The sequence below is a fragment of the Lepidochelys olivacea genome (assembly GCF_965140295.1).
Source record: "Lepidochelys olivacea isolate rLepOli2 genome assembly, chromosome: 1".
Taxonomy (NCBI): Eukaryota; Metazoa; Chordata; order Testudines; family Cheloniidae; genus Lepidochelys; species Lepidochelys olivacea.
Genome location: NC_140411.1, coordinates 201,762,326 through 201,789,486, shown reverse-complemented (window position 1 = coordinate 201,789,486; position 27,161 = coordinate 201,762,326). Strand labels below are relative to the sequence as shown.

General features: G+C 45.0%; 1 protein-coding gene across 2 annotated transcripts in view; it reads left to right on the top strand.

Annotated features, from left to right (window-relative positions):
• NME7 (NME/NM23 family member 7) overlaps window positions 1-27,161 on the top strand; it is a 178,575-nt gene that overhangs the window by 138,317 nt on the left and 13,097 nt on the right. For both annotated transcript variants that reach the window (XM_084616050.1, XM_084616051.1), the window contains one exon: window positions 5,638-5,745. In XM_084616050.1, the coding sequence (XP_084472176.1) occupies window positions 5,638-5,745 (108 nt within the window). The remainder of the gene's footprint in view (window positions 1-5,637; window positions 5,746-27,161) is intronic.

The following is a 27,161-nucleotide window of genomic DNA, read 5'->3' as shown; positions in this document are numbered from 1 at the left end:
AGTGATTATTATAGAAGAGCATATCTCAAAACTGGTTGACCTGAATTTAGAAGGAGCAGAGGTGGATATGGGCTGCTCACATGGTGTGCAGGCCAAGTTCAGACAAACTGCTCCTCATGGTGTTGTGCACTGCATCAGTCGTAACCATTAACTTGGTATTCTGCGACTTGGAAAGGATTATCTTTATCTTAAAATGTGACCTTATTTTCAAAGACATTTCAAGTTTTTCTATTTAAGTCCCAAAAGATGACCGGAACGTCAAGCTCTTTAATAGATTGAGGCCAAAAGACACGACTGTGATCATCTCGTCTAACCTGAAGTATAATACATGAATTAATTCTATCCCTTGCTGAGACTTCTGAGAAAACAAGGAGTGGTGTCCAGAGCAATGAAGACTATGATCAAAATTATCATTTGGATTATATGGCAGAACTAAGTCAGGATGTTGCCACTTGACGTAGAGCCATTCTTAAAGAGATCAAGACAGGTATATTGTGGGCATGGTGGTTTTCATGATGGCCTCAATCACCATTGATATTGAAGTCAATTGCTTTTCAAGATGATCTCTTGGGTTTTTAAACTTTACAAAAGCGTGAAAGTCTATTCTGGAGCTCATGGCAATGAAAGACAATCGTGGTCATTGTGCTTCTTAATTATCCTTGTGAATGGCAAATTTGAAGGGGCAAACATTTCTGTATTAGGGGCAAAGCAGCAAAAAATTAGATCTATAAGTAGGCTTGGGTTAGATTTTTTAGTAAATGTCAGTAAACGTTAATTTCACTGTACACATACAAACCAATGACAAATATTTCTATCGATGATAGAAATGTACAGATAGGCAAAGTAGGATAAATGCTGCTTGAGAACGTCTGTTTGATTTCGGGTATTTATTTTGTATATTTTGCATAAGATGTTGGCAATTTGTGTTTTAATGGCTATAAAGCTTTAATGTTTTGAATCTGAACATTAAATAATTGCCTGCCCCCCCCCATTTCCTACAACTGTGAAAATTTAAAACAATCAAAATAGAAAAAATGCTTAAATATAAATGTTTATCTGTCAAACCTTTTTTAAAAATTCAAATAGAATTCTGCCCATCTTATCTGTAAGCTTGAAATCGACTTTGAACAAATTGGTGCTTGATTCACTAGGGTATTGGAACCACCATTCACCTGGAGTGAAACCACATGATGGCCTGATTATTTTAAAAAAAGGACCTGTTGTGGATAGACCACTTTATATAGATCTTGAACAGGAAGGAAAAGATAAGTGCCTGATGTCAGTGGCTGCCTCTAGAATTACACTTAACTAGAATCTCATGTCCACAACAAATGACAATACGCATGCATGTTTAACAACGCTTTTAACCACCTGCCTTTCTGGCCACATGGGGCTAGCTCATCTGTACTGAATGCTTAATCTACTTGGAATCTGTATTTATGGCTGGAAGACTTTATCTGACACTTGTTACAATTCTGAATTTAAAAAAAAATACTTCCTGCATTCTTAACTACAAAGCCATTTAACCTGAAGTGTTGAAGCAAAAGTAACCAGCCCTCTCATCATAAAGATGTTTGTTGTTTTCAGCCTGTTTTTGACAATTATCACTACTAAAGGCAAGAGGAAAAATGCAAAATCTGTGCTCCGTAACTCCCCGTCTCATCTAGGAGAAATGAGTCCATAGAATTTGCAAATTATTTCACACGGGCAAGGTTATTCCTGCACAGTGAAAAGACGTATATATAATGGAGAGAATATGAAAATAGGTATATATAGCATGTAAAATATAAACACTGAGAACTGGAATAAATAGAATGCTTTTCGGTTTTCTTAATTAAAAATAAAAGAGGACCATATACTCGAGTGTCTCTCTTGGTATTAAAGAGGCAATAGAAATGCATTGTATATGTAACCATAAACATAGGAAGCAATAAGCATATACCTTAAGATCTGCACTAAGGACTGTGGCTATGTCTGCGCTACAGCTTATGTTGGCATTACCCATGTCGTGGAGGGGTGTGAATAATCCATCCCCTTGAGCAATGTAATTTACACCGAATAGCACTGCCCACACCGGTGCTTATGTCCGTGGGAGAGCTTCTCCCGCCGACATAGCTACCACCCCTTGCGGGAGCTGGAGTAGCAAAGCTGACGGGAGAATTCCCTCCCATCGGCTTAGGATGCACTAGCTGCACTACACAGCTGCATCGGTGCAGCCGTGCCACCGTAAGCTCTGTAGTGTAGCTGCAGCTTGAATTGTGTGAGCAATGCCCCGTCGGAAATGACCACTTAGGAAGCATCCTCAAGATTTTCCAATACTTTTTTTAATGTTTAACTAAAGATCAGCTGTTTTTGTGTTGTTTCTTTGTACTGTGCCTAGTATACTGGGTTCCAGAGGTGAGTTCTTTGGTGTTACTACAATAGAATGAAGAACTAATAATTAAAAGGGAACTGTTTTTTTGTTGGTCCCTTGTTTGGTCACTTAGTGCAAATTGTCTTCTCTCTGGTCACATATATTAACTGAAGGCAATAGGAATCTATTTAGATTGCTCAAGAAGTATTATTATTATTTTACACTAAACATACAAGCTGACACAAAACTTGACTCAGTGAACTATGATCTAATGCAGGCACAGGAAAATTAGACTTAGTACAATGACAGGTTTCAGAGTAACAGCCGTGTTAGTCTGTATTCGCAAAAAGAAAAGGAGGACTTGTGGCACCTTAGAGACTAACCAATTTATTTGAGCATAAGCTTTCGTGAGCTACAGCTCACTTCATCGGATGCCATGAGTACAATAGGTGCCATGAATTTGTGAGAAAGATGAGATGAGAGATGTATTGCAAGCAGCCACTGTGGAAAGGCTTCCTGGAGGAAGTTTGGAGAAGGATTGGGAGGTCTCAGGGTGCTAAAGAAAAACCAGACTTCCAAGCATAAGAGGCAGTATGGGAGAAGGACAGATGCAGGGCACTTAGAAGGGAGGCTTGTGAAGTGGAGTAGGAAGAAAAGAGAGCTGAGATGTAGGCTACAGCAAGACTCTGCAGGGATGTAAAAGTGAGGACAAGGAGATTGAATTTGATGAGAAAATTGAGGGGAAAATGCTGAAGGAATTCAGAGAAAGAAGGGACATGTTTGGAACAGTGGGAGAGGAAAATTATTTTAGAAGCAGCATTTTAGATAAGCTGGAGGGGGAAAGGTGTGAACATGAAACTTTGACTTTCAAGTCTGCCTCTGAGCTAATTCTTGCTGAAGTGGTAGCTAACATTTTATGGCTACCGAAATATTTGTAATGTCTTTCTGTCTTTTCAAGTAAAGTTTAAAAAGCCTGGGGCTCTCTTCAAGCTTCTAGCGGCCAAATTGTTGTTGCTCTCTGCCAACTGGGATCAACAGTCATCTCAAGCCAGGCTTCACTTAAGTACAAAGCAGGTGCAGTAAACTTGCATGTGATTTTTGTTCCCTCATCAATCTCAGGTTACTGGCAATCCCAAAACGTGATCAGGTTTAGGAGGTTTTTTTCTTAAGAGAATCTCTTAGACTTTACTCATAGGTGTAGTTTGACATCTTTGTTTGGGTGGGGCAGCTCCAGTCAGGCCAATGGGGCTGCGTTGAGGGGGGGCAAATTCTGCACCTGCCCAAGACTTGCAGTTTGCAGGGGGGAGGGCAAAGCCCATGACTTTATTAGTAAGCAAAACCTTGTAAATGCCATTGAGATGAAGAGTGTCTTCATCATGTGTGCTCCTGTGTCCACAACTAAAGAGTAAAGCAATAACTACAAAGTAACCAGTAACCTAACACTGGCATACACACAGTAACAATGGGGAAATGAAGCTTCTCATCAGAAAGTGGTTTGAGCCAGATTCAATCCAGCTATAATATGGTTTAATGGCTTTTCAAATGGGTACCTGTTAACTAAATTACCGTTCATATTAATTAATATTTCAGAAGTATGTGCAGGCCTCAGTCAGGCTGGGGTTTGTTGTCCTGAATGCCATCCCTGCCTCAATCTTAGTTTAAGACAAGAAATAACAGGTGGGTGAAACTGTAGTGTGGAAAGCCAGAGTAAGAGTAGTATGAGCATGTTTTTTCAGAGACTAGCTGTGTGCACAGTTGATTGGTATGTGTATATTTTGTTAAGACAAATCAGCCGTTCAGTAGCAATAGTCTCAGCTCATCAGCTACCTGACCCCTCTCAGCTGGTGGTGTTCTGTAGTCATGAAGGTGGAGGACAGGGCAGTGGCATTATGGTGGCTTTTTCAGGGAATATATTCCATGCCTAAGGGATGGAATGGAAGGAAGCTCAAAGGTGTTTGTGGGAGAGGCAGACAAGTGGTGTTCGATCCTGCATTGTTGGCAGAGCAATAAAATAATAGAGCAGGTAGGTATGGCTGGGCTACATTGTGAGAGGCCTTGAAGGTAAGGGCAAGAAACTTTTATTTGGCATGGTTGAGACAGGATTCGTATGAGGTGGGGGGATTGACATGGTCACAATGATGGGACAGGTAGATGATTTCAGCAGCAATGCTTTGATTGGACTAGAGTGGGGCAAGGTTGCAGTAGCCATGATGTGAGATGAGCACCTTGGGGTGTGGACAGAGAGGAAAGGTGGAACTCTGAAATGTTATGAGGGAAGAAAGGGCAAGATTTTAGATATAGCCTGAATATGTTGATGCCTGAGGTTATGGGGCTGAATGATTGGGAGGAAGCTAGATGGTGGTGTCCACAGTGACAGAGAAAAGAGGACAGGGGAGGAAGGGGCTTGAGGGTGGATCAGGAGCTCAGTTTTGACAATGTCAAATTTAAAGTGAAAATCTGCTTCCTTCAGGCTGGAGGAGAGCTAGTGTAGCACTCTGCATTAGCTAAGTGTGTGTGATCTTTTCATCTCTAGTGACTCGTCCATGTAGTGGATAAGAGCCTGCTATGTATGCACAGCTAATTCCATTAGTTCGTGTGTTAGGTGCTTATGCATATATTGTGGAAGGTCCTGAGTTCCGTCCCTGCTGACAATCCCTGGTGGTTTCATAGTGATAGACACAAGGAGCTTAGTCTATTTAGCTTAACAAACAGAAGGTTAAGGGGTGACTTGATTATAATCTAGGAATATCTACCTGTAGAATAGATATTTAATAATGTGCTCTTCAGTCTATCAGAGAATGGTATAACATGATTCAGTGGTTGAAAGTTGAAGCTAAACAAATTCAGATTGGGAATAAGGAATAATTTTTTAACAGTGAGAGTAATTCACCAATGGGTCATGGTGGATTCTCCATCACAATTTTTGAATCAAGATTGGATGGTTTTTCTAAAAGAAATAATTTAGGAATTATTTTTGAAAGTTCTGTAACTTGCGTAATACAGGAGGTCAGATTAGATGGTCCTTTCTGGTCTTGGAATCTGTGAATTACACTAGGTTCATGTCAGACTGTTTTCACCCTTCGGTTCCCATCCTAGTCATGGCTTTTCAGTCACATGCATACATGAAGTCCAAGTTGGAACTTAACTCTTAATTTTCATTTTTGATATACTGTACATATATTAATCAACATACAATGAATAGTTTACTTGATACGTGTTTGTACGGTCTATGATGTAACATGGCTATAAGGTTCACACGGTGTTAATATTTATATATTCAATAGGAAATAGCCCGTCACCTCCGACCTGGAACCCTGCGTGCCATCTTTGGTAAAAACAAGATTCAGAATGCTGTGCACTGTACAGATCTACCAGAGGATGGACTTTTGGAGGTAAGGTTCAACAATTCTACACACCCTTTTTATAACCGGGTTTTTTAAAATTAGAAAATAAACCTAACCATTTCTGGAGCTATTTAAAATGTGTTGTGTTTAGAGTAATAGTACGGGAATCTAGTGATAAGTTAAAAATAAAGCAGCTGGTGACTTTATTAAGAGAAATTAATTCAACTACACGAGCAAGCTGGAGGCAGCATTCTAGTTCATTATGTTGCTTGAGAACTCCACCCATACAGTTTTCTCAGGATGTTTCTGAACAAAGTAGTGAACCAATGTCAGAAGCATTATATCATCAGGACCCTCTCATTGGCTGGACCTATCCTGAGGGCATGTCTAGCAATGTGACAAGTGCATAAGGTTGCAAAAACTCCTCTTGGTGATCAGCTTTGTTTTAGACAAAGGGGGTTCGGGTGCGGCAGGGGGCTCAAGGCAGGGGGTTAGGGGGCTCAGGGCAGAGGGCTGGAGTGCAGGAGGGGTTTGGGGTGCAGGCTATGGCTCGACACCGCTTACCTCGAGCGGCCCTGGGGTGGCAGCAGCAGGCCCCACGCTGCTCCCAGAAGTGGCCAGCATGTCTGGCAGTGGCCCCGGGGTGAGTGGGGAGAGCAGGCAGCTCTGCCGTGCGCTGCCCTTGCTGCAGGTACCATCCCCGAAGCTCCCATTGGCCACGGTTCCCTGTTCCCGGCCAATGGGAGCTGCAGGGGTAGGTGCCTGCAGGTGAGGCCAGTGCATGGAGCCCTCTGCCCCCTTCCTTCTTCCCCCAGGGGCCACAGGGAAGTGGTGCCGGCCACTTTCGGGAGCAGCACGGGGCCAGGGCAGGCAGGGAGCCTGCCTTAGCCCCGCTGTGCCATGCAGCTGGCAATCCCGTGGGCTGGATTGAAAGCCCTGATGGGCCGGATCCAGCCTGTGAGACGTAGTTTGCCCTCCCCTCCTTTAGATGATCATCAGAGAAAGGGTTTAACCCCTTAAGATAAACCACCCAGAGCTGACAGGCATTTCAATATATCTAGGAGACTTTCATGTATATTGTTAAACAATATGGGCCAGATTCACCAATTTACCCTGGCTGCTTTTCATGAAAGAAGTGGCTCAAAGAAGCTGGAGTATACTAGTGAATATGGCCCTGCTTCTCCTCAATGAATTTTAAGGCTGAAGTTCTATCTCAGTGTTTTGATTGCATGAACTCAGACATCACTGTCATGGTTCATGATGTCCTCTGAATCCGCAGTGCATTCACAGACTTAAGCATATTATTTCATAGCATGTTCATTCTTATTTTAAGCATGTGCTTTGCAGTCCATAAACATTCCTCTTTTTCTAAATTACTTTTTTATCATTGGCGCATTTGCCCTCACAACATGGCTTTGCAGCTGTCAATTGTTTCTTCAATGATAGTTTGAGCTAAAGCAACAATAATGAAGACCATCAATCCAATGTGCATTTTTAATGTAACGAAACAGTGAATACTGCATTGTTTCCTTGGCAAGCGGACATTGTTTTATAAATTACTAGAGCTTTTCGATTCCTAGAATGCATACATTTCTAACTCTTCTTTTTAATCTCAGTTTTGTAGTTAACTGAAAACCCAGCTAAGCAGAAATAAAAAAGAACCTCTGAAGGGTTTTATGGTCCTGGTACATACAACCACTTTACTTGTCATACCTGATGAAATGGTAGTGATGTAATATGCATTCGCGTGATCCTAGGGAAGGACTGCACTGAAAAGCTTATTGAGGATGAGATGGAGAGGGTTTGTACAAATTTCCTCATAGCAAATCCCCAAAGTCTCGGTCTTTGAATAGCATAGACTAGACCTTTATTTCTGTAATAATAATAGTAATGTACCATCTTTCATCTCAAAGTGCTTTAAATCTCTCTATATACTGTACAACTGCATTGAAGTGCAGCCACTGCTGGAGTGGAGTATAGCAACCAAATGAACACAAACAGGAGGAAATTTTGGTCAAGACTCTGAGGCAAACCGCTGATCTTACGAAAAGTGCTATGGTAATGAGTTTTTTGTGTGTGGATAATTTAGCATTTTAATAATACATTGAATTCAAAATATCAAATATTTTGGGCCTCAGACTAGGTGAACTTCAGAGAAAGTGAATTCACTCTCCAGTAGGAGACAAATTTGTGGGTCCCACTCATGGTTCCCCATCACTACATAGTGGAGCTGGCAGGATCTAGTCAGTTTCATACGTTTCCATGGAAAATTTGCTCACTCTGCCACTATTATGATGCTGCAGATGTTGCTGCCATGAAACCTTGGTGTGCCATTGCTGGATACTTGATTAGCTGAGAGAGACTGGACTAAATTCATCATTGGTATAACTCCATTGAGTTTTATGGAGTTATGCCAGAGATAAATTTGGCCTATTGTGTTCTCATGCCAATATGAGAACAATCCCTTGTAATGCCCAAACGGAGGAGAAACTTGACCCTAGCAGTCACTTTTCTACCTGAATAAAAGCCAGACCTTTTGGTGTAGAATTATTTCTGCACTGCATCACATCCCTGGGATACTTGTTTAGAAAATGAGCTCCCCAGATGCATCCCCCTCTACTCTGGCCACCAACAAAGCCCTGGCTTCTACAATTTGACAGTATGCAAATCCCTGCACTCCAGCCAGCTGAGAGAGGTGTGCTGGAGTGACCTGGGTACAGACATGGGAACTCCTGAGTTTCAGCTCCACCTCTGTCTGTCTGTCTCTCGGCTGAGTCACTTCCAGAAATTTTGTGTGAAAATCTCATAGCAAAGTTTTCTGCTACATTTTTGGCAAAAAGTGAAATGTTAAGTGCAACCAAGACTTTGCAAAACAAACCATAAAATTAGTGTTAAAAATAATGGTGGGAAAACTTATGAGCTTTTACTTTATTTTTTTTGCCTTGCTCTGTATAACTGCATTTTGTTTTGTGTTGAATAGCACATGGACTCATTTCACCTCCTGGGTCGGAACATAGGCTGCAAGCCCAGAGGCAGTAAGTCTGCCTGGAGTGAGTTGCCTGTAGCCCTTGGTCTGTCAGAGTGGTGGTCTGGAGCCAGTTGTTGCTGCCCCAAAAGAAGGCAGGGCCAAACTGAGAGCATATGTGCTCATTCATTGCATAGCCCAGGCAGCCTCTAACCCAGGGCTCCTTGGCAATCGTATTTGTTACACCTCACTTGCCCTTCCCTGACGAATCCCACTTCTAGTGCAAATATCCTGTGTGCACAAGGGACGCAGAGAGTGGCCTTCTGCTCTGGGGAGGATAAATTTGTCCCAGTATGTTTGTAAAAGGAAAACTTTAATCCTATGTGTTATTGACCAAAGCAGCAGCAGGAGGATTATTCATTGGTTGTATTATCCTGGTACCTAGAGGCCCAATCAAGATTGGGGCCCTGGTGTGCTAGGCATTGTACAGGTATATAGTGAGAGACAATCCATGCCCCAAAAACCTTACATTCTAAATAGACAAGATGGTCAGAGGGAGTATTGTGGATACCATTTTGCAGATGGGAAACTGGGGATGGGGCAATCCCCAAATCCTAATACAGACTTGTGACATTTGCCCTTGTATAGCCAAACTGAGACCGAGAAGGGGCATCTGATTACCCTGTCACCGTGTCCTTAGGCATGTGTAACCCTTCTGCCAGGCCAAGTTGATAGCAGCAAGGGCCGGGTTCAATACACAGGGGTTCCCTCTCATTAAAGCAAATGCAAAACTGGCTCGAGCCCCCACCCAGTGACCTGGGAAAATCTTACACACCCCCTGGGCGCCTCAAGGAGGCAATACTTCCCCTCTCGCAAGCACAGAGTCTTGGTGTAGTAGAGAATCTTTAATAACATGAGGCAAACAACATCAGCATTAAATTGGGGAAACACCACAACTAGTGTTCATTAACCAAACCATGAACACTGACCCACCCCAGAAAATTTGGGCCACATCCTTTCCCTCAGGCTCTTGAGTCCCAGAACCCAAACGTCTCTTGAGTCCAGCAATCCACAAATCGCCCAAAGTCCAAAAAAAGTCCAGCCCCGGAGTTCAAAAGTTCACCTGCAGAGTGTTACTCCCCAATCTGGCTAAAATGTGCCTGGGTGTGGGGGAAAGAGGTAAGGGGCACCTTACGTGTCCTGAAGCTGACTGCCCCACAGGGCTCTGCTCCGCTCCACCACGACCGGCTCCGCTCTGCACAGCTCACCGTCTCACGACCGGCTCCGCTCAGCTCGCCGTCTCACGAACACACCGCTGTCTCACGACCGGCTCCGGACAGCTCGCCGTCTCACGAACACACCGCTGTCTCACGACCGGCTCCGGACAGCTCGCCGTCTCACGAACACACCGCTGTCTCACGACCGGCTCCACTCAGCTCGCCGTCTCACGAACACACCGCTGTCTCACGACCGGCTCCGCTCAGCTCGCCGTCTCACGAACACACCGCTGTCTCACGACCGGCTCCGCTCAGCTCGCCGTCTCACGAACACACCGCTGTCTCACGACCGGCTCCGCTCAGCTCGCCGTCTCACGAACACACCGCTGTCTCACGACCGGCTCCGCTCAGCTCGCCGTCTCACGAACACACCGCTGTCTCACGACCGGCTCCACGGCACACTAGAACTTCCGGCTCCCCACTACTTGACACAGTGCTCAGTGATTTCAGCTCTCAGTGATTTCAGCTCATAGTAGTGGGAGCCTTAGTGCTGGTGCACTATAAGGCTGAAGTGAATTCAGCACAATACCTGTAACAAAACTCTTAATAGACCCAAAATTAGCTCTGACATTCCACAGTGGAGAGAGACAGAGGTGCAATTGGTGCTTCAGGCCCTCACAAAGGGGCCTACACCACCAGGCACTAATACCTGTCTCAAGTCTCTCTCAATTCACAGAGTTTTGGAACCCATGTCCCTTGCCTAGTGAGTGCTACTCAGTTGATGGTGAGTCCTCCATCATAACAAAAAGGCCAAGTACAGTTCCAAGCACAGTTCCCATAATCAGGGTACTAACAATTTATTCTTCCCGCCCCAATAACAGAGACACTGGGGATCCCACAGCAGCCAAAGTGACGATTTGGGCAGTTATGGCCTCATTCTAGGCGGGGTGGGTGTGCCTATGCAAATGAGATCAGCCCCTGAAGTTCTTTTCCACAACTTGCCACACCTCACCACCAGATGTCAGGGTGGAGCCCACCCTGTCTCTGCTTACATCCTCCCCCCAGCCGAGAATTTGGCGTCCCGACAAATCATACTCCCTTTATACCAACTCATTGATTTCCTCCAAAAGGCCTCAGAAAGCCCACTTTGGCTTCCACAATCCTGTGTGCTAAATGTATTGGCTCCTCACTAGTCACCCCAGGTGCATCATAAGTTAACCGTTTTACTGGTCTTATCACCCTGTCTCGTCTATTGAGAATCTCTGTTGCTGAGGTAAGGGGAACGTCCTCTTGATTGATGGATGGAGAGGCTTCCTTTGAGGGTCTCTTGGCTACTGGCGTAGGCCCCTGCACTCCTAGTTCTAACGCGGGAGGGTCCAAGGTGCCCAGGACATCCTCTACCTGAGTGTCTCCACTGGCCAATAACCTGTGTGTGTCATCACACGGGGGTCTCATCAGCGGCACAGGGGTGTCAGAAAGGGGCCTAAATAATTCCGCCATAGGGTTTAGGGTGGAAAAGGGAGAACTCTCATTCGGTTCAGCTGGTCGAGACTGAAATCTTGTCTCCATCCCAGGATACACCAGGGTTGTGTCTTCCTCCTCAGACTCACTCTCAGATGTGCAGAATAGGGGTAAGTTAGCTGCAGGAGGCTCACTGTCTGTGTTGGATGGCAGCTTTGGTCTAGCACTTCTGTTCTGCCCGGCTGCCCTGTCATGGCCCATCTCATAAGGGGTGCTTACCAATTCCCTCACAGGGAGCAAAAGGTTTCTATGCACCGTCTTTATTTGCCCTGGACTGTCTTCAGGTTTGATCTTGTAGACCGGCAGATCTCCCAGCTTTTCCATCACCAGGTAAGGTATTGCCTTCCATCTGTCAGCTATCTTGTGTTTGCCAGCGATACCCAAATTTCGCAGCAGGACTCTGTCCCCCGGCTGGAGCTCCTGCGATCGCACTCTAGCATCATATCGATGTTTGTTGCGGTCTGCGTTCTTCCGAGCCGCAGCGGTAGCCAAGCGATAAGCATCCTGCAGCCTTTCTCTTAGTCGGGATACGTATTGCTGATGAGTTTCATAGCTATCTCCATCCTCTGATACACCAAAGCACAAGTCTATGGGTAATCTTAGTTCTCGCCCAAACATCAAAAGATATGGGGTGACTCCCGTAGCATCGTTCTTTGTGGCATTGTAGGCATGCACCAGAAATGCGACATGCTGGCTCCAGGTTGCCTTCTGCTCTGGTCGCAAAGTTCCCAACATATCTAATAGGGTTCGGTTGAACCTCTCTGGCTGGGGATCACCTTGGGGGTGATAAGGCGTTGTCCTAGACTTTTTAATTCCTGCTATCTTCAGCACCTCCTTCAGAAGGTGACTCTCAAAATCCCGCCCCTGATCAGAGTGTATCCGAGCCGGGAATCCATAGACTGAGACATATTTGTCCCACAATACTCGAGCGACGGTGGTGGCCCTCTGATCACGTGTGGGATATGCCTGTGCATACCGTGTAAAATGGTCAGTCACTACTAGAATGTTCCCAACATTCCTCTTGTCTACCTCTACAGACAAGAAATCAATGCATACCAACTCCAAAGGTTGGTTGCTGGTGATGTTCTTGAGATATGCAGCCCTCGTGGGCAGAGTTTTCCTTTGAACACATCGAGCACAAGTCTCACATTTCCTGCGAACATCTTCAGCCATTCGGGGCCAATAGAACCTACTACGAATAAGTTCCAGAGTCCTCTCCATCCCTAAATGCCCAAAGTCATCATGCAGGGCCCTCATGGCCAGGGCTCTGTACCTTTTTGGCAGTACTAGTTGTGCTCGTTGCTTTTGTAAAGAGTCGGTGGTCATTCGGTGTAGCACTCCCTGAATCAGTTTTAATTTGGTCCATTCTCTCAATAGTAGTTTACCCTCCGGGTTAGGTGGGACAACTGCAGCTGGGCTTCGCCCCTCCCTTTTGGCAAGTAGTGTATCACGAATGTCAATATCTTGCCGCTGGGCTTCTTGCCAGTCAGCCGCATTGAGCATGGGCAAAGGAGATTGGTCCAATGCAATATAGTTCACTGAGGCAGAAGGCATGCATTCAGGGGGCAGGCCCAAAGCTTCTGCAATACATCCCTGAAGGCTCTCACAGGCCTCTGGCTCTCGACGACTCACACTGCAAATAGCTCTCACTCCATCTGTAGGTATCACAGCAACTTCTGGAGCCTGCGGACGCCTGGACAATGCATCTGCATCTACATTGCTTCTCCCTGATCGGTACTGAATGCTAAACTCATAGCTAGCCAAGGCGGCCACCCATCTCTGCCCTGTAGCATCCAGCTTAGCACTTGTTAACACATAAGTCAGTGGATTGTTGTCTGTCTACACCTGGAACTGAGCACCATACAAGTAGTCTCGAAATTTCTCAGTGATGGCCCATTTCAAGGCCAAGAATTCCAGCTTGTGGGTGGGATAACGAGTTTCACTATCAGACAATCCTCGGCTGGCAAAGGCTACAGGTTTATGTTTGCCTTCCACTTCCTGGTACAGGACTGCTCCCAGACCCTCCAAACTGGCATCAGTATGCAGGATAAATGGTTTGCTTGGGTCAGCAAAAACTAGGACTGGAGCATGAGTTAGGCAAGTAATGATTTCTCGAAAAGCCCTTTCACATCTCTCATCCCACCGTGGCCCAAATGGTGCAAAGGGGCCATAGTTTCCCTGCACAGGAGGCTTTGGGAACCTCCCCTTATTCCTGGTCTTAGATTTGTTCTTGCTGGACTGATGTCCCCTGGTAAGATCATTCAGAGGCTTTACAATCGTAGCATAGTTTTTCACAAACCTGCGGTAGTAGCCACTAAATCCAAGAAAGGTCTTGAGTTCTCTATAGTTACTTGGACGTGGCCATGTAGTGAGTGCTTCTATTTTATCAGGATCAGTACTCACACCCTCTTGGGATACGATGTGACCCACATACTTCACTGAGGTTCTGCAGAACTGGCATTTGTCAATTGAAAGCTTCAGACCATAATCCTCCAACCTATCAAGCACTTTAAGAAGTCTTTCTTCATGCTCCTCTAAGGTTCTTCCAAACACAATCAGGTCATCCAAATAAACTAACACTTGCAGTAAATTCATGTCTCCCACAACTCTCTCCATGAGACGTTGAAAGGTGGCAGGTGCTCCAGAAATCCCTTGGGGCATGCGTTCGAACTGATAAAACCCTAATGGGCAGATGAAGGCGGTCTTCTCCTTATCTTCTTCTCCCAGAGGGATCTGGTAGTACCCACTTCGAAGATCCAACACAGAGAACCACTGGCTTCCCAGCAGACAGTCTAAGGCATCTTGCACTCGAGGCATAGTGTACTGGTCGACCACAGTACGGCTGTTTAGGGTGCGGTAGTCAATACACATCCGGATTTTCCCATTCTTTTTACGGACTACCACAATGAGGCCCCAGCGAGGCGTATGGGCTGCGGGACTCTGTAATGATGCCATTCGCAGCCAGCTCCTGAAGATGATGTCGCACATCTTCCATCTCAGAGAGAGCAATCTTCCTAGATCTCTCCCTAAAAGGTCGAGAGTCATGTAGTCTGATATTGTGTTCTACTCCTTTTGCACATCCCACATCCCACTCATGCAGTGAGAACACCTTGGATCTTTCACAAAGTTTCTTCCTCAGGCGATCTTTCCACTCCTCGGACACTGGTGAATCTCCAAAGTCAAACTTTGCTGGGTCTATCGTCGGAACTTGCGTTTCACACTGGGGGGTTACAATTGACTCGGGTTCAAAGAGGTCTGCTATCTTTTGTCCTCGCCTCACAAAAATATCACGACTTGTCCCATTAGCAATCAGTATAGTCACCTCTTCCTGGGCTTCAGCAGGTAGGGTTATGACTCCACTAAGAACCAGCACTCCTTCAGGGAGCCCTCCCTCAGTTGGCTGCTCCACCACTGCTAATGTTCTCTTATTGCCTTTCAGGCAGGTACTCATGACAATCACCTCCTTTTCTGTCATTGCAGGCACCACTAAGGGGACCGGGCCTGCGTACCTCAGTGCTCCCACCGGCAAATCAGGCATCACTCTTTTTGTGTCCTCAATTTTTCTGTAGGCTGCAGCACAATGTGTGTGTATCACCAAGGTATTCAGGTATTGGTCCCCTGCTCGCTGTCTGCAGTAATCTGCAAGTACCTTAAAGAGGCTGGAGTTGGTCCCTATCAGCACGGACACATCAGAGACACCTTTAGGGTCAGGGCATATTAAAGCTGCAGTGTCCACCTCCTGTCTTACCCCAGCGATCTCTTCTGGGAATTCCAGGTGTACAATGACATACCCCTGATACGGGTATTCATCCATGCTGAGACCACACCGGCCAAGCCCTGTCAAGGGCTGTATAGGCAGATGCATAAGCATCTGCTGGTAGAAAGACTGGAATATGATAGTCACTTGGGATCCCGTGTCAAGCACTGCTCTACATTCTGTCCCTTCAACCTTTACAGTGACCTCAGCTCGAGGTCCTATCAATCCTGGTGGGATTCGGGTGGCATGGTTCTTCGCAGAGGAGCCTCCAAACCCTGCAGGCCTAGGCGGCTCTCTTCCCAGGCCCTGGGGCCGTTTCCCGACTTTCCCCAGGTGGTCCTCAGCTTTTGGTATACTAGCGGGGGATTCTCTGCATTCTGACACCTGGCAGCAATGTGCCCATCCTGGCCACACCGGTAGCAGAAGAAGGATTGCCCTTTCCCGTGTTGCCGGGGTGGGGCAGAGGTTCTAAATGTAGTCTTCTGGACCGTGGTAACAGGGGGTTCCTTGTACGCTGAAGTCTTTGCTGAATCGATGGTATTCTCTAGTTCAGCCACTTTCTGTGTCAGGACCTGCACTCGTTGGGTAAGTTCCTCTTGAGGATTCACCATCAGCGCCTTGGGCGCTCGTATGGATGTTGTGGCAGTTGCCTGGGGTGGCTGAACCTCCCAAACCTCACCAGCTGCCTGCCTCTCTTCCTCCTCTCGGACCTCTTTTATCAGTCGAGAGTAACCCGGTGGATTGTCTTGGCGCTCCCTTAATCGAAGGTGGAGAAGGATTGGGTTCTGATATTGAATTCCCCTCACAATCTGAGCCAATCTAGTCCGGTCCATTTGCTCAACCGCTACTGCTCCCCTCATGATGGCTCTCTGTAATAATTTCTCCAACCTCTGTATGTAGGCAGAAACTTTCTCTCCCTTTTGTTGCCTGGCATTGAGGAACTTGCAATAAACATCCTCTGAGCCCTCGGTTCTCCCGAAGGCATGATCAAGGGCCTCTAGGCAGTCCTTTACCTTGACCCCAGGGTTACTGAGCTTCAGGGTGCGAATCACATCTAGGGCTGGCCCCCTGAGGCACTCTACTAGTCGCCTTCTCTTTTCAGCATCAGGTACTGCCCACTCCTGCAGCATTTCAGTGGTGTGTTCCAGCCAGGGTTCAAATGCTTCCTCCCCGGGTATTGGGGTGGGACCCCCAGAAAACAGCCTCAGTTTACGATAGGGGCTTGACTCAGGGTGGGGTGGCATGACCTTCTCTAATGCTTGCCCCAAAGCCTTCACCCACTCATCAGGTGATGGAGCAGCCTCCCGGGTTGGGACTCCTGGGTCAAGGCCCAACAGACCCGGCATATCAGCCAAGGTCTTCCCCTCTCTCCCCAAAAAGGCTGACATTTTCTTTAAAAACTCCACTTCAGATGCAGGAGCCGGTGAGGGCTGGCTCCCAGTAGTTATTACCTTCCACTCACCATCTTCCACTGCTATCGTGCCTGGAACCTGTAGAGGGTCCACAGCCGACGGCAGCTCACACAGTACAGCAAAATCTCCATCCTCCCTCACAAATATGCGCCCACGCATTTTACACTTACTCAGGTACTCAGTGGATGCCCTTAAGGTAGGCTCTATTGAGCCTTCATCGAATGCCTCCGGCACCCCGGTCACCAGGACACAGTTCCTAGGGTTAATATTCATCCCCTTGCACCAATCCTCTAGCAAATGTAGGGCCATTATACAAACTGTAATTTCTTTCCCAAATATAACAGATCAAAACAACAACAACCAGATTCTGGGTTCTCCCAATTTAATGACTCACCTAAGATGTGCTTGCGAGGGGTACTGACCCAGTCTCGATCCCGGACGAGCCCCCACAAATGTAACCCTTCTGCCAGGCCAAGTTGATAGCAGCAAGGGCCGGGTTCAATACACAGGGGTTCCCTCTCATTAAAGCAAATGCAAAACTGGCTCGAGCCCCCACCCAGTGACCTGGGAAAATCTTACACACCCCCTGGGCGCCTCAAGGAGGCAATACTTCCCCTCTCGCAAGCACAGAGTCTTGGTGTAGTAGAGAATCTTTAATAACATGAGGCAAACAACATCAGCATTAAATTGAGGAAACACCACAACTAGTGTTCATTAACCAAACCATGAACACTGACCCACCCCAGAAAATTTGGGCCACATCCTTTCCCTCAGGCTCTTGAGTCCCAGAACCCAAACGTCTCTTGAGTCCAGCAATCCACAAATCGCCCAAAGTCCAAAAAAAGTCCAGCCCCGGAGTTCAAAAGTTCACCTGCAGAGTGTTACTCCCCAATCTGGCTAAAATGTGCCTGGGTGTGGGGGAAAGAGGTAAGGGGCACCTTACGTGTCCTGAAGCTGACTGCCCCACAGGGCTCTGCTCCGCTCCACCACGACCGGCTCCGCTCTGCACAGCTCACCGTCTCACGACCGGCTCCGCTCAGCTCGCCGTCTCACGAACACACCGCTGTCTCACGACCGGCTCCAGACAGCTCGCCGTCTCACGAACACACCGCTGTCTCACGACCGGCTCCGGACAGCTCGCCGTCTCACGAACACACCGCTGTCTCACGACCGGCTCCACTCAGCTCGCCGTCTCACGAACACACCGCTGTCTCACGACCGGCTCCGCTCAGCTCGCCGTCTCACGAACACACCGCTGTCTCACGACCGGCTCCGCTCAGCTCGCCGTCTCACGAACACACCGCTGTCTCACGACCGGCTCCGCTCAGCTCGCCGTCTCACGAACACACCGCTGTCTCACGACCGGCTCCGCTCAGCTCGCCGTCTCACAAACACACCGCTGTCTCACGACCGGCTCCGCTCAGCTCGCCGTCTCACAAACACACCGCTGTCTCACGACCGGCTCCACGGCACACTAGAACTTCCGGCTCCCCACTACTTGACACAGTGCTCAGTGATTTCAGCTCTCAGTGATTTCAGCTCATAGTAGTGGGAGCCTTAGTGCTGGTGCACTATAAGGCTGAAGTGAATTCAGCACAATACCTGTAACAAAACTCTTAATAGACCCAAAATTAGCTCTGACATTCCACAGTGGAGAGAGACAGAGGTGCAATTGGTGCTTCAGGCCCTCACAAAGGGGCCTACACCACCAGGCACTAATACCTGTCTCAAGTCTCTCTCAATTCACAGAGTTTTGGAACCCATGTCCCTTGCCTAGTGAGTGCTACTCAGTTGATGGTGAGTCCTCCATCATAACAAAAAGGCCAAGTACAGTTCCAAGCACAGTTCCCATAATCAGGGTACTAACAATTTATTCTTCCCGCCCCAATAACAGAGACACTGGGGATCCCACAGCAGCCAAAGTGACGATTTGGGCAGTTATGGCCTCATTCTAGGCGGGGTGGGTGTGCCTATGCAAATGAGATCAGCCCCTGAAGTTCTTTTCCACAACTTGCCACACCTCACCACCAGATGTCAGGGTGGAGCCCACCCTGTCTCTGCTTACACATGTATGGTCAGTATTTGCTGAGTGGAAGAAGGAAGGAGACTGCTTTAGGCTGGGAGAGAGAGGAAGAACTTTTCAACCTTGTGACAGACTCTTCAATTGATTTTTGAGTGCTGTTTAGTAGCAGGCTATCCCTGATTTCCATAGGATTCATTTAGGTATTCCTGTTTCTACGTGCTGGTTATTTTAAGATCTCTCTCTCTCTCTCTCTCTGGCATCTGCAAAATTACTAATAACCTCTGCTTAAAGATCGACCTGAACTGGATTTGGAGAGTGTTATTTGGGGCAGTTGCTGTTCAGCTTGCCCACAGATAGAACAAAGTACTTCAACCTCTTAAAAGAGAGAGAGATAGTAGGTAACTGAGGGCAGCCAGATCTCAGGTCATTGAAGTTGATAGCTAATCTCTCACTGACCTGGATAGTGCAGGATCCTGACTTAGTCCAACACTGCTGGGATGGAGCAGACTGTGGCCTTCCTCCCACAAATAGCATCCCAGAGTTACAGGTGTGGACCATTGTGAGTACAGGGAAAGCTGAAATGAACTAGATCCCAGGTGTTGCAACAAACATTATTATAAAATAACTTTTAGTCAAGTTTGTTAATTCTGCACACTAACTTTTCATTGCTGCCTGGTAGTACTCTGTCAGGCTGAAAAATGAGGAAGCAACTTAAAAAAAGCCAGTTCATTGTCACTGGCTCTCTATAGTCGACCCTGACCTCTTGGCTTTGTTCTGCAAACTACTCCACATTTTAGCTAGTCACCAAGCACCTCAGAGTTAATGATTAACTCTGGTGACTGAGTCAGGAGGGTGGAGTTGCAGTTTAGCCTGAAGCATTGGCTGTAACGACAGAGAGCACATTTTCATTCATAAAATTATAACTTCTGTTTTTATTTCTGGTATAATTTGGGTGATGGGAAAAATAAAAGGAGTACTTGTGGCACCTTAGAGACTAACCAATTTATTTGAGCATAAGCTTTCGTGAGCTACCATCCGATGAAGTGAGCTGTAGCTCATGAAAGCTTATGCTCAAATAAATTGGTTAGTCTCTAAGGTGCCACAAGTCCTCCTTTTCTTTTTGCGAATACAGACTAACACGGCTGCTACTCTGAAACCTGTCATTGGATGTGCAGTTAAATCTATCTAAAGTGTTCTTCACCTTGCTGGATCAGGACCTTAATTATTCCTCTGTATATGTGTTTACATCCTTGCATGTTTGCATCAGTATATATTAATGGTGATAACATGAAGCTTATGCCCAAATAAATTTGCTAGTCTCTAAGGTGCCACAAGGACTCCTCATTGTTTATATAGCAAGGAGTGGCTCAAAAGATTGACCTTAAATATAAATAAATAAATAAATAAATAAAAATTAAAAAAACCTAGACCCAATTTTGCTGTCCATTACCTGTTTGAAGTCAAGGGGTAGCACCAATGTAACTGAGGGACATGGTGCACTTATGTGGTAACGTGCTAACCAGGGAATTTTTTGACAGGTAAAAAAGCTGAAACTAAATCTTGTTTTCCATACAGTAATAATCTAAATTTTCATCTCAATTTGCTTGGTGAGCTTACGTGATATACAGCTTTGAGGACATTCCCAGGCAAAAAAACTTTGCTTACTTAAAATTCAGGTTACTAAACTATAAAACAGTTACAAAAAAATACATACCAAGACTGTACAACTAATAAAACCTAAGTGTTTAAATGTATGTTAATACTCAGTTAGGGTGGTGTAGATAAGAATGTAACTTTTAAGGTTCATGCAGTCTTAAAGAAATCTAGACATGCCAACAATCAAGCATTCAGAAATACCAAGCAACCCTTAACTCTGCCCCCTCATGAGAAGGAGAGAGCCATCGACAAACATATCACATAACATTAAGAGTTACCAGGCCCGGCTCCAGGCACCAGCGAAGGAAGCAGGTGCCTGGGGTGGCCAACAGAAAGGGGCGGCATGTCCGGGTCTTCGGCGGCGGTCCCTCTCTTCCTCTTTGGCGGCACTTCGGCGGCAGCTCAACCAGGCTTGGTTTGTTTTTTTCCCCTTCGCTGCTTGGGGCGGCAAAAGAGCTGCAGCCGGCCCTGAGAGTTGCACAAAGTCCATGACTTAAGTATTTTAGTTTGAGGTGGGAGTGAACGGAAGCGCTAGGATCTAGACGGAGACTGGGATCAACCTTTCAAAAAGTTCAGGGAGAAGTTAGGATCTTGGTGAAGATTTGGGTTCAGATAGGAAGTTTGGATCCTGATATGAATTGAAATGCAAAGCACAGACCTGCATTTTGAGAGCATTCAGACTCACAGTTCGGGTTTGAGCCCTTCTACACACACTGAGTAATATTTTCAAAAACATTTAACTCCCATTTTCAGAAATGTAGTTATGGAGAGCCAGATTTTCAAACGTATTTAGGAACTTAAAGAAGCAGGTGCCTAGTAGGATTTTCAAAAGGGCCTTGGTGCCTAACTCCTATTAAAATCATTGGGAGTTAAGTGCCTAGGTGCTTTTGAAAATCCCACTAGACATCTATCTGCTTCTATAAGTGCCTAAATACCTTTGAAAATCTGGCCCTTAATTCGTCTATAATCAGTGTAACACTAAACTACATGAACAATGCACTCTGAAGTCTACTCTACTACACAGTTGATCTGAGAAATAGTAGCATTTTTGGTCCTGATTCTATAAGGTGATTCTGATTTTGAGTGTCCTCTGCTCCCACTGACTTCAGTGGGGGTCAGGAATGCTCAGCACTTTGCTTAATTGGGCCCTTAATTGTCAAGTTACACAACCATTATCCAAATATACTTTGCTATTTAATATTTGTACATAAATAAGACACATCTTCAACTTTGTAAAAGACCAGATTCTGCTTTCATGTTCAATGAACCCATGAAATTTGAATTATTTTGTAATTTTTAACGTTCATTAAAGCTTTTGCCACAAACGCAACTTGTGTAAAATCCTCTTACATGAATAGCTATGATATGAATAGTACTATTCAATACCTAACTTTTCCTAAAACATATATTCCCCAGAGTCTTTACAGAGGGTAAAGAGTGAAGCTTTCTAAAGGGGGTTTGCTCAGGAGTCTGTATAATTAGCAATCTTTTTGAAAACCTGCTGTGTTAGACCTGCAGACCAGCATGGAAGCTTTTATTTCTCACGCTGTCACCAAACCGGTACAGTACAAGTAGTTTATGGAAATATTCATAAAGTATTAAGGATTTTTGTAAAGCATGTCTCTCTGGAGCTGGTTCGTGCAAATCTGGGGCCATCGGCCATTCCATTGAGACTCGCGCTTTTGTGTCGGAGCATCTCTCCACCACCTGCTCTAAACTCCTATCCATGACATCTGAAGGGATTCAGCTTCTTGGGGCTTGTCCGTGCTAGGAAAATCACTAGCCATATTAGAGACACTGCTAGCAGTGATGCAGCTATGTCTATGCTAAGACATGCCTCAGAGCAGGTTGTCAGGGTCTGAGTAAAAACATCTCAACCTTGTGTAGAAAAATTAGTTTATAAGCTGTTGCTACCACTGATGGGAGTAGCTTCTGTAATAAGGCTACTAATTTTTCTAGTGTAAACGTGTGGACAGGACCCTGGTAGTGGTGAGAGTGTGCTCAGAAGTGGTCTGAGTGTGGAGGAAACTTCCAGTTTAACCAGGAAGAAGAAGGGTGGAATCTGTGGTATGCTGCAGCCAGTGCTATGATTAAAAGACAGATGTCCTTATTCATCATGGGGTTCCAGGCATCTGAGCTCTGTGAGCATGAAAGAGCTCATACCACACAATATTGGAGTGTGATCAGTAAACACCACACTAGCATGGGTGTCCCCACTGTCCATAATTGTGGTTCTCCTGTAGCTGCAGGTTTGGTAACGTAATCTGAAGCAGCCTGGCAGCCTCTTTGTTAGTGTTTATAGGAGCATTAGCTGAATAATGACAGGTTTCAGAGTAACAGCCGTGTTAGTCTGTATTCGCAAAAAGAAAAGGAGTACTTGTGGCACCTTAGAGACTAACCAATTTATTTGAGCATGAGCTTTCGAGAGTCTGCTGCAGTTTCCACGGTATGCATCCGATGAAGTGAGCTGTAGCTCACGAAAGCTCATGCTCAAATAAATTGGTTAGTCTCTAAGGTGCCACAAGTACTCCTTTTCTATTAGCTGAATAGTATCACAGTTACCATTCCTCTCCATGTCGAGTTTACATTTTTCCAAATGTACATTTTTCCAGCTTCAGAGCTGCCTAAAATGGGGATTGTATTGGCTTCCTCCACACCCTCCCATTCACCCTCTCTCCACCTCACTCCATTCACAGTTAACTCATCAGAGAGTTAATTGTGTTTCTCCTCGTGATCATCCTGCTCTCTGTTTCTCTTGGGTAGGAAGACATGGGATTTTTCATTGTCTCAGGCAGGATTTCAGCCTGGATTTGAACAGAGCCTCCTCAATCCCTGTCTGCGCCTCTGTTCCTCCCTGTCCTTACCCCATACTTAACATATCTTGCAGGCATGTACGTGACCTCTTGAAGTGGGATGCCCTTCATTTGTCCACTGAGAGAGCCATTTATTACGGTGTTTTCTATCTTGTTTGTTTGTTTGTTTTAAATTTCAAGTATGCCCTGAGATCCCCAATTGTGGGGCTGTGTATTGACAATCTACATGAGTCTTTGCTACTGATAAGTAACCTTTCTTTCTCTTGCCCAGCATCCTAGCAGTGAAACTAAATGACTTGGTTAAATGGCTTAGAAACCATAAGTAACACCATTTAGTTGTACAAATTGCTTACAATTGCTTGATAGATAGTGGGATACACAGATACAATTGTTATCAAGGTTCAGACAACATAAATTCAGCTAATTGGGATCCAACTTTATAGAAATGGAAGGCACCACCTTTTACTGTGATCATCTCATAAACTGAGCAGAGTCAGGCTGGACAGGTACTTCAAGGATGTTCCATAAATGACTCTCATCAAGTAGGTCCTACAGGTCATGTTGTTGGATAGTCAAAGGAAGCATTGATCCCTTGGAGTCAATACTTAAACTACTCATAATTCTTAGTACCTATCATGTACATATGTCACACAAAAGTATTAATGATCAGTAAGTTATTAGTATTCAGATGGTACCTCACAAGGCATATTTTGTACAAAGGTAATTACAATAGCGTGTAGGGTGTGACTACAGGAGTGCTTAGTGTCACAATGGTTTTCAGAGCTGCTGTGCAACTGGAGATCATGCCAGTGGTGTATATAATTGTTTGACTGAGTTTTTGGTGTATTTTGCACTTGTAATTTGTAGGAGTCTGCTCTCCATAGGGGCTGCTGCCAATCTGTGATGCACAGTTGTCACACAAGGTCCAGAGGAGGCAGCACACGTTGTGCTTTCTCAAAGAGATTTTATTTTTGTTCTTTCTTGTTCTGTTGTTTCTCTTGATCTAAAATAAGTCATTCAGAGTAATGGTGTGTGGCTGCTCTTTGAGTGTGGAAAAACATAACACTGCCCGTGTGGTGTCATTAAATATCTAATGGCAATTTTCACAAGGGGAGGTGTGTTTGATGCAGTGTCTTGGTGAATGCCAACTTGAATTTTCAATGTGACATTTCTCTTCCTATCTTAAACCACTGCATAGGGACTCTGGTGTGCTGTCAAATGGCTGTCCCATTCCACCCCAGAGGAGGTTGATTTTAGGGATGGATGAGTCGGTTGCTGTGTATGGTTTATGTCACAGTGTGGGATGAAAGACCTTATATGAGTGTAAAACATTACTTGTTTGATTGATTATTATTTCATGCTATTTGGCAACAGTACACCACACAATAAGAAGTAGTAAAACTAGAGTTCTTTGTTAAAGGATGCAAATGTTAAAAGTAATCTTTTTGGTGCATCAAACTTTGCATGACAAACACGCTAATAAAGTATGTGAATGAATAACTCTGGAAAGCATAGAGATGCTAAGAAGAGTACATTTTCTTAGTGTGAAATTTCAGTGTGTCACATTCTGAACAAAGGTCTCCTGCATTGTTTGTTACATATTAACTTCTCTGGCATGCAAGCAGCCTCTAGCCTCTGAGAACTAACTCTTACTATTCACAAGGTGATGCAATTTGTAAAACATTACACAGCAGAAGCGCAGAATGTGGCAATGAACCTTTCAGTAAGGGTGTTTCATTTGTACAGCATTTCTTTTCAAGAATCTTTAAATTGTTAATAAAGAAGCCATTGTTTCCCAGTCAGATGGCAATCTTGCAATGAAGTCTTTTACTAGGGGCCTGTACTCAGCTGCATAATCCATAGTAAAATGGTTTTAATAATCTCAAATGAAAAGGGAAAAATGTTTTGAACTTTTCATAAAAACAATAGGCAGTTTGAAAGACTGAAATTTGCATCTGACTGTCGCGCTTGATCAAAATTAATTTTCAGAGAGATTTATGAGATGATAAAGTTTGTGATTTAAGTCTTCTACCACTTTGACTTTTGGATACTTGCTATCCAGGAGATGTGGGAGCGGAATAGAAAGAATTTGGAATGCAGGACAATCTTTTGTATCTAATTCGGTGGAGGTTACGCACATGTTCACTAGCACTGGAATTTTGTCTCAAAATATTTCCTGATGCTGTGTACGTAGTTGGTACCAAGAGGTGACTCAGCACAAAGAATGAAGAGGACTTTGTGCATGGAAAAGAAATTAAAAAGAAAATAGTAGGCCTAATGTAGATATATTATTTTTAGTTCTGTTGATGCTTTATCTTTCCTCTAAGAAAAGGAGTACTTGCGGCACCTTAGAGACTAACCAATTTATTTGAGCATGAGCTTTCGTGAGCTACAGCTCACTTCATCGGATGCATGCCGTGGAAACTGCAGCAGACTTTATTTATACACAGAGAACATGAAAAAATACCTCCTCCCACCCCACTGTCCTGCTGGTAATAGCTTATCTAAAGTGATCATCAGGTGGGCCATTTCCAGCACAAATCCAGGTTTTCTCACCCTCCACCCCCCCACACAAATTCACTCTCCTGTAAGCTCATCCAAACTGACCACTCTCCAAGTTTAAATCCAAGTTAAACCAGAACATCGGGGGGGGGGGGTAGGAAAAAACAAGAGGAAATAGGCTACCTTGCATAATGACTTAGCCACTCCCAGTCTCTATTTAAGCCTAAATTAATAGTATCCAATTTGCAAATGAATTCCAATTCAGCAGTTTCTCGCTGGAGTCTGGATTTGAAGTTTTTTTGTTTTAAGATAGCGACCTTCATGTCTGTGATTGCGTGACCAGAGAGATTGAAGTGTTCTCCGACTGGTTTATGAATGTTATAATTCTTGACATCTGATTTGTGTCCATTTATTCTTTTACGTAGAGACTGTCCAGTTTGACCAATGTACATGGCAGAGGGGCATTGCTGGCACATGGCATATATCACATTGGTAGATGTGCGGGTGAACGAGCCTCTGATAGTGTGGCTGATGTTATTAGGCCCTGTGATGGTGTCCCCTGAATAGATATGTGGGCACAATTGGCAACGGGCTTTGTTGCAAGGATAAGTTCCTGGGTTAGTGGTTCTGTTGTGTGGTATGTGGTTGTTGGTGAGTATTTGCTTCAGGTTGCGGGGCTGTCTGTAGGCAAGGACTGGCCTGTCTCCCAAGATTTGTGAGAGTGTTGGGTCATCCTTTAGGATAGGTTGTAGATCCTTAATAATGCGTTGGAGGGGTTTTAGTTGGGGGCTGAAGGTGACGGCTAGTGGCGTTCTGTTATTTTCTGTGTTAGGCCTGTCCTGTAGTACAGTACTGTAGCCAGAGGTCATCTCTGTCGCTGGTTCTCAACCAGGGGTATGTGTACCCCTGGGGGTACACAGAGGTCTTCCAGGGGGTACATCAGCTCATCTAGATATTTGCCTAGTTTTACAACAGGCTACCTAAAAAGCATTAGCAAAGTCAGTACAAACTCAAATTTCATACAATGACTTGTTTATACTGCTCTATATACCATACACTGAAATGTAAGTGCAATATTTATATTCCAATCGATTTATTTTATGACTATATAGTAAATATGAGAAAGTCAGCAATTTTTCAGTAATAGTGTGCTGTGACACTTTTGTATTTTTTATGTCTGATTTTGTAAGCAGATAGTTTAAGTGAGGTGAAACTTGGGGTACACGAGACAAATCGGACTCCTGAAAGGGGTACAGTAGTCTGGAAAGAGTGATAGCCATTGATTGATGTGATAAATGGGCTTTTAAGATATATATACTCACAGAAAGAGAGGTTGTTCTGAGCTAGAAAATTTTTGATTTTTTTGTATATTTTGACCTCTCAGTAGCCTGTCTGGCCTGCTTTTTTGGCCTGGCTTCTGTCTCAGATTACATCTGAAACAGTGGGCACGTTCTAACGGGACAGCTGGCCCCTCCTCCTGCTCATGCTGCTGCAACTGCACTTCTATTTTTAACTCACTAACTCAATCAGAACTAGCACGGGTATGTCTAGTGAAGCTGGAAATTACACCTCCCAGCTCCAGTGTAGGCAGACGTACC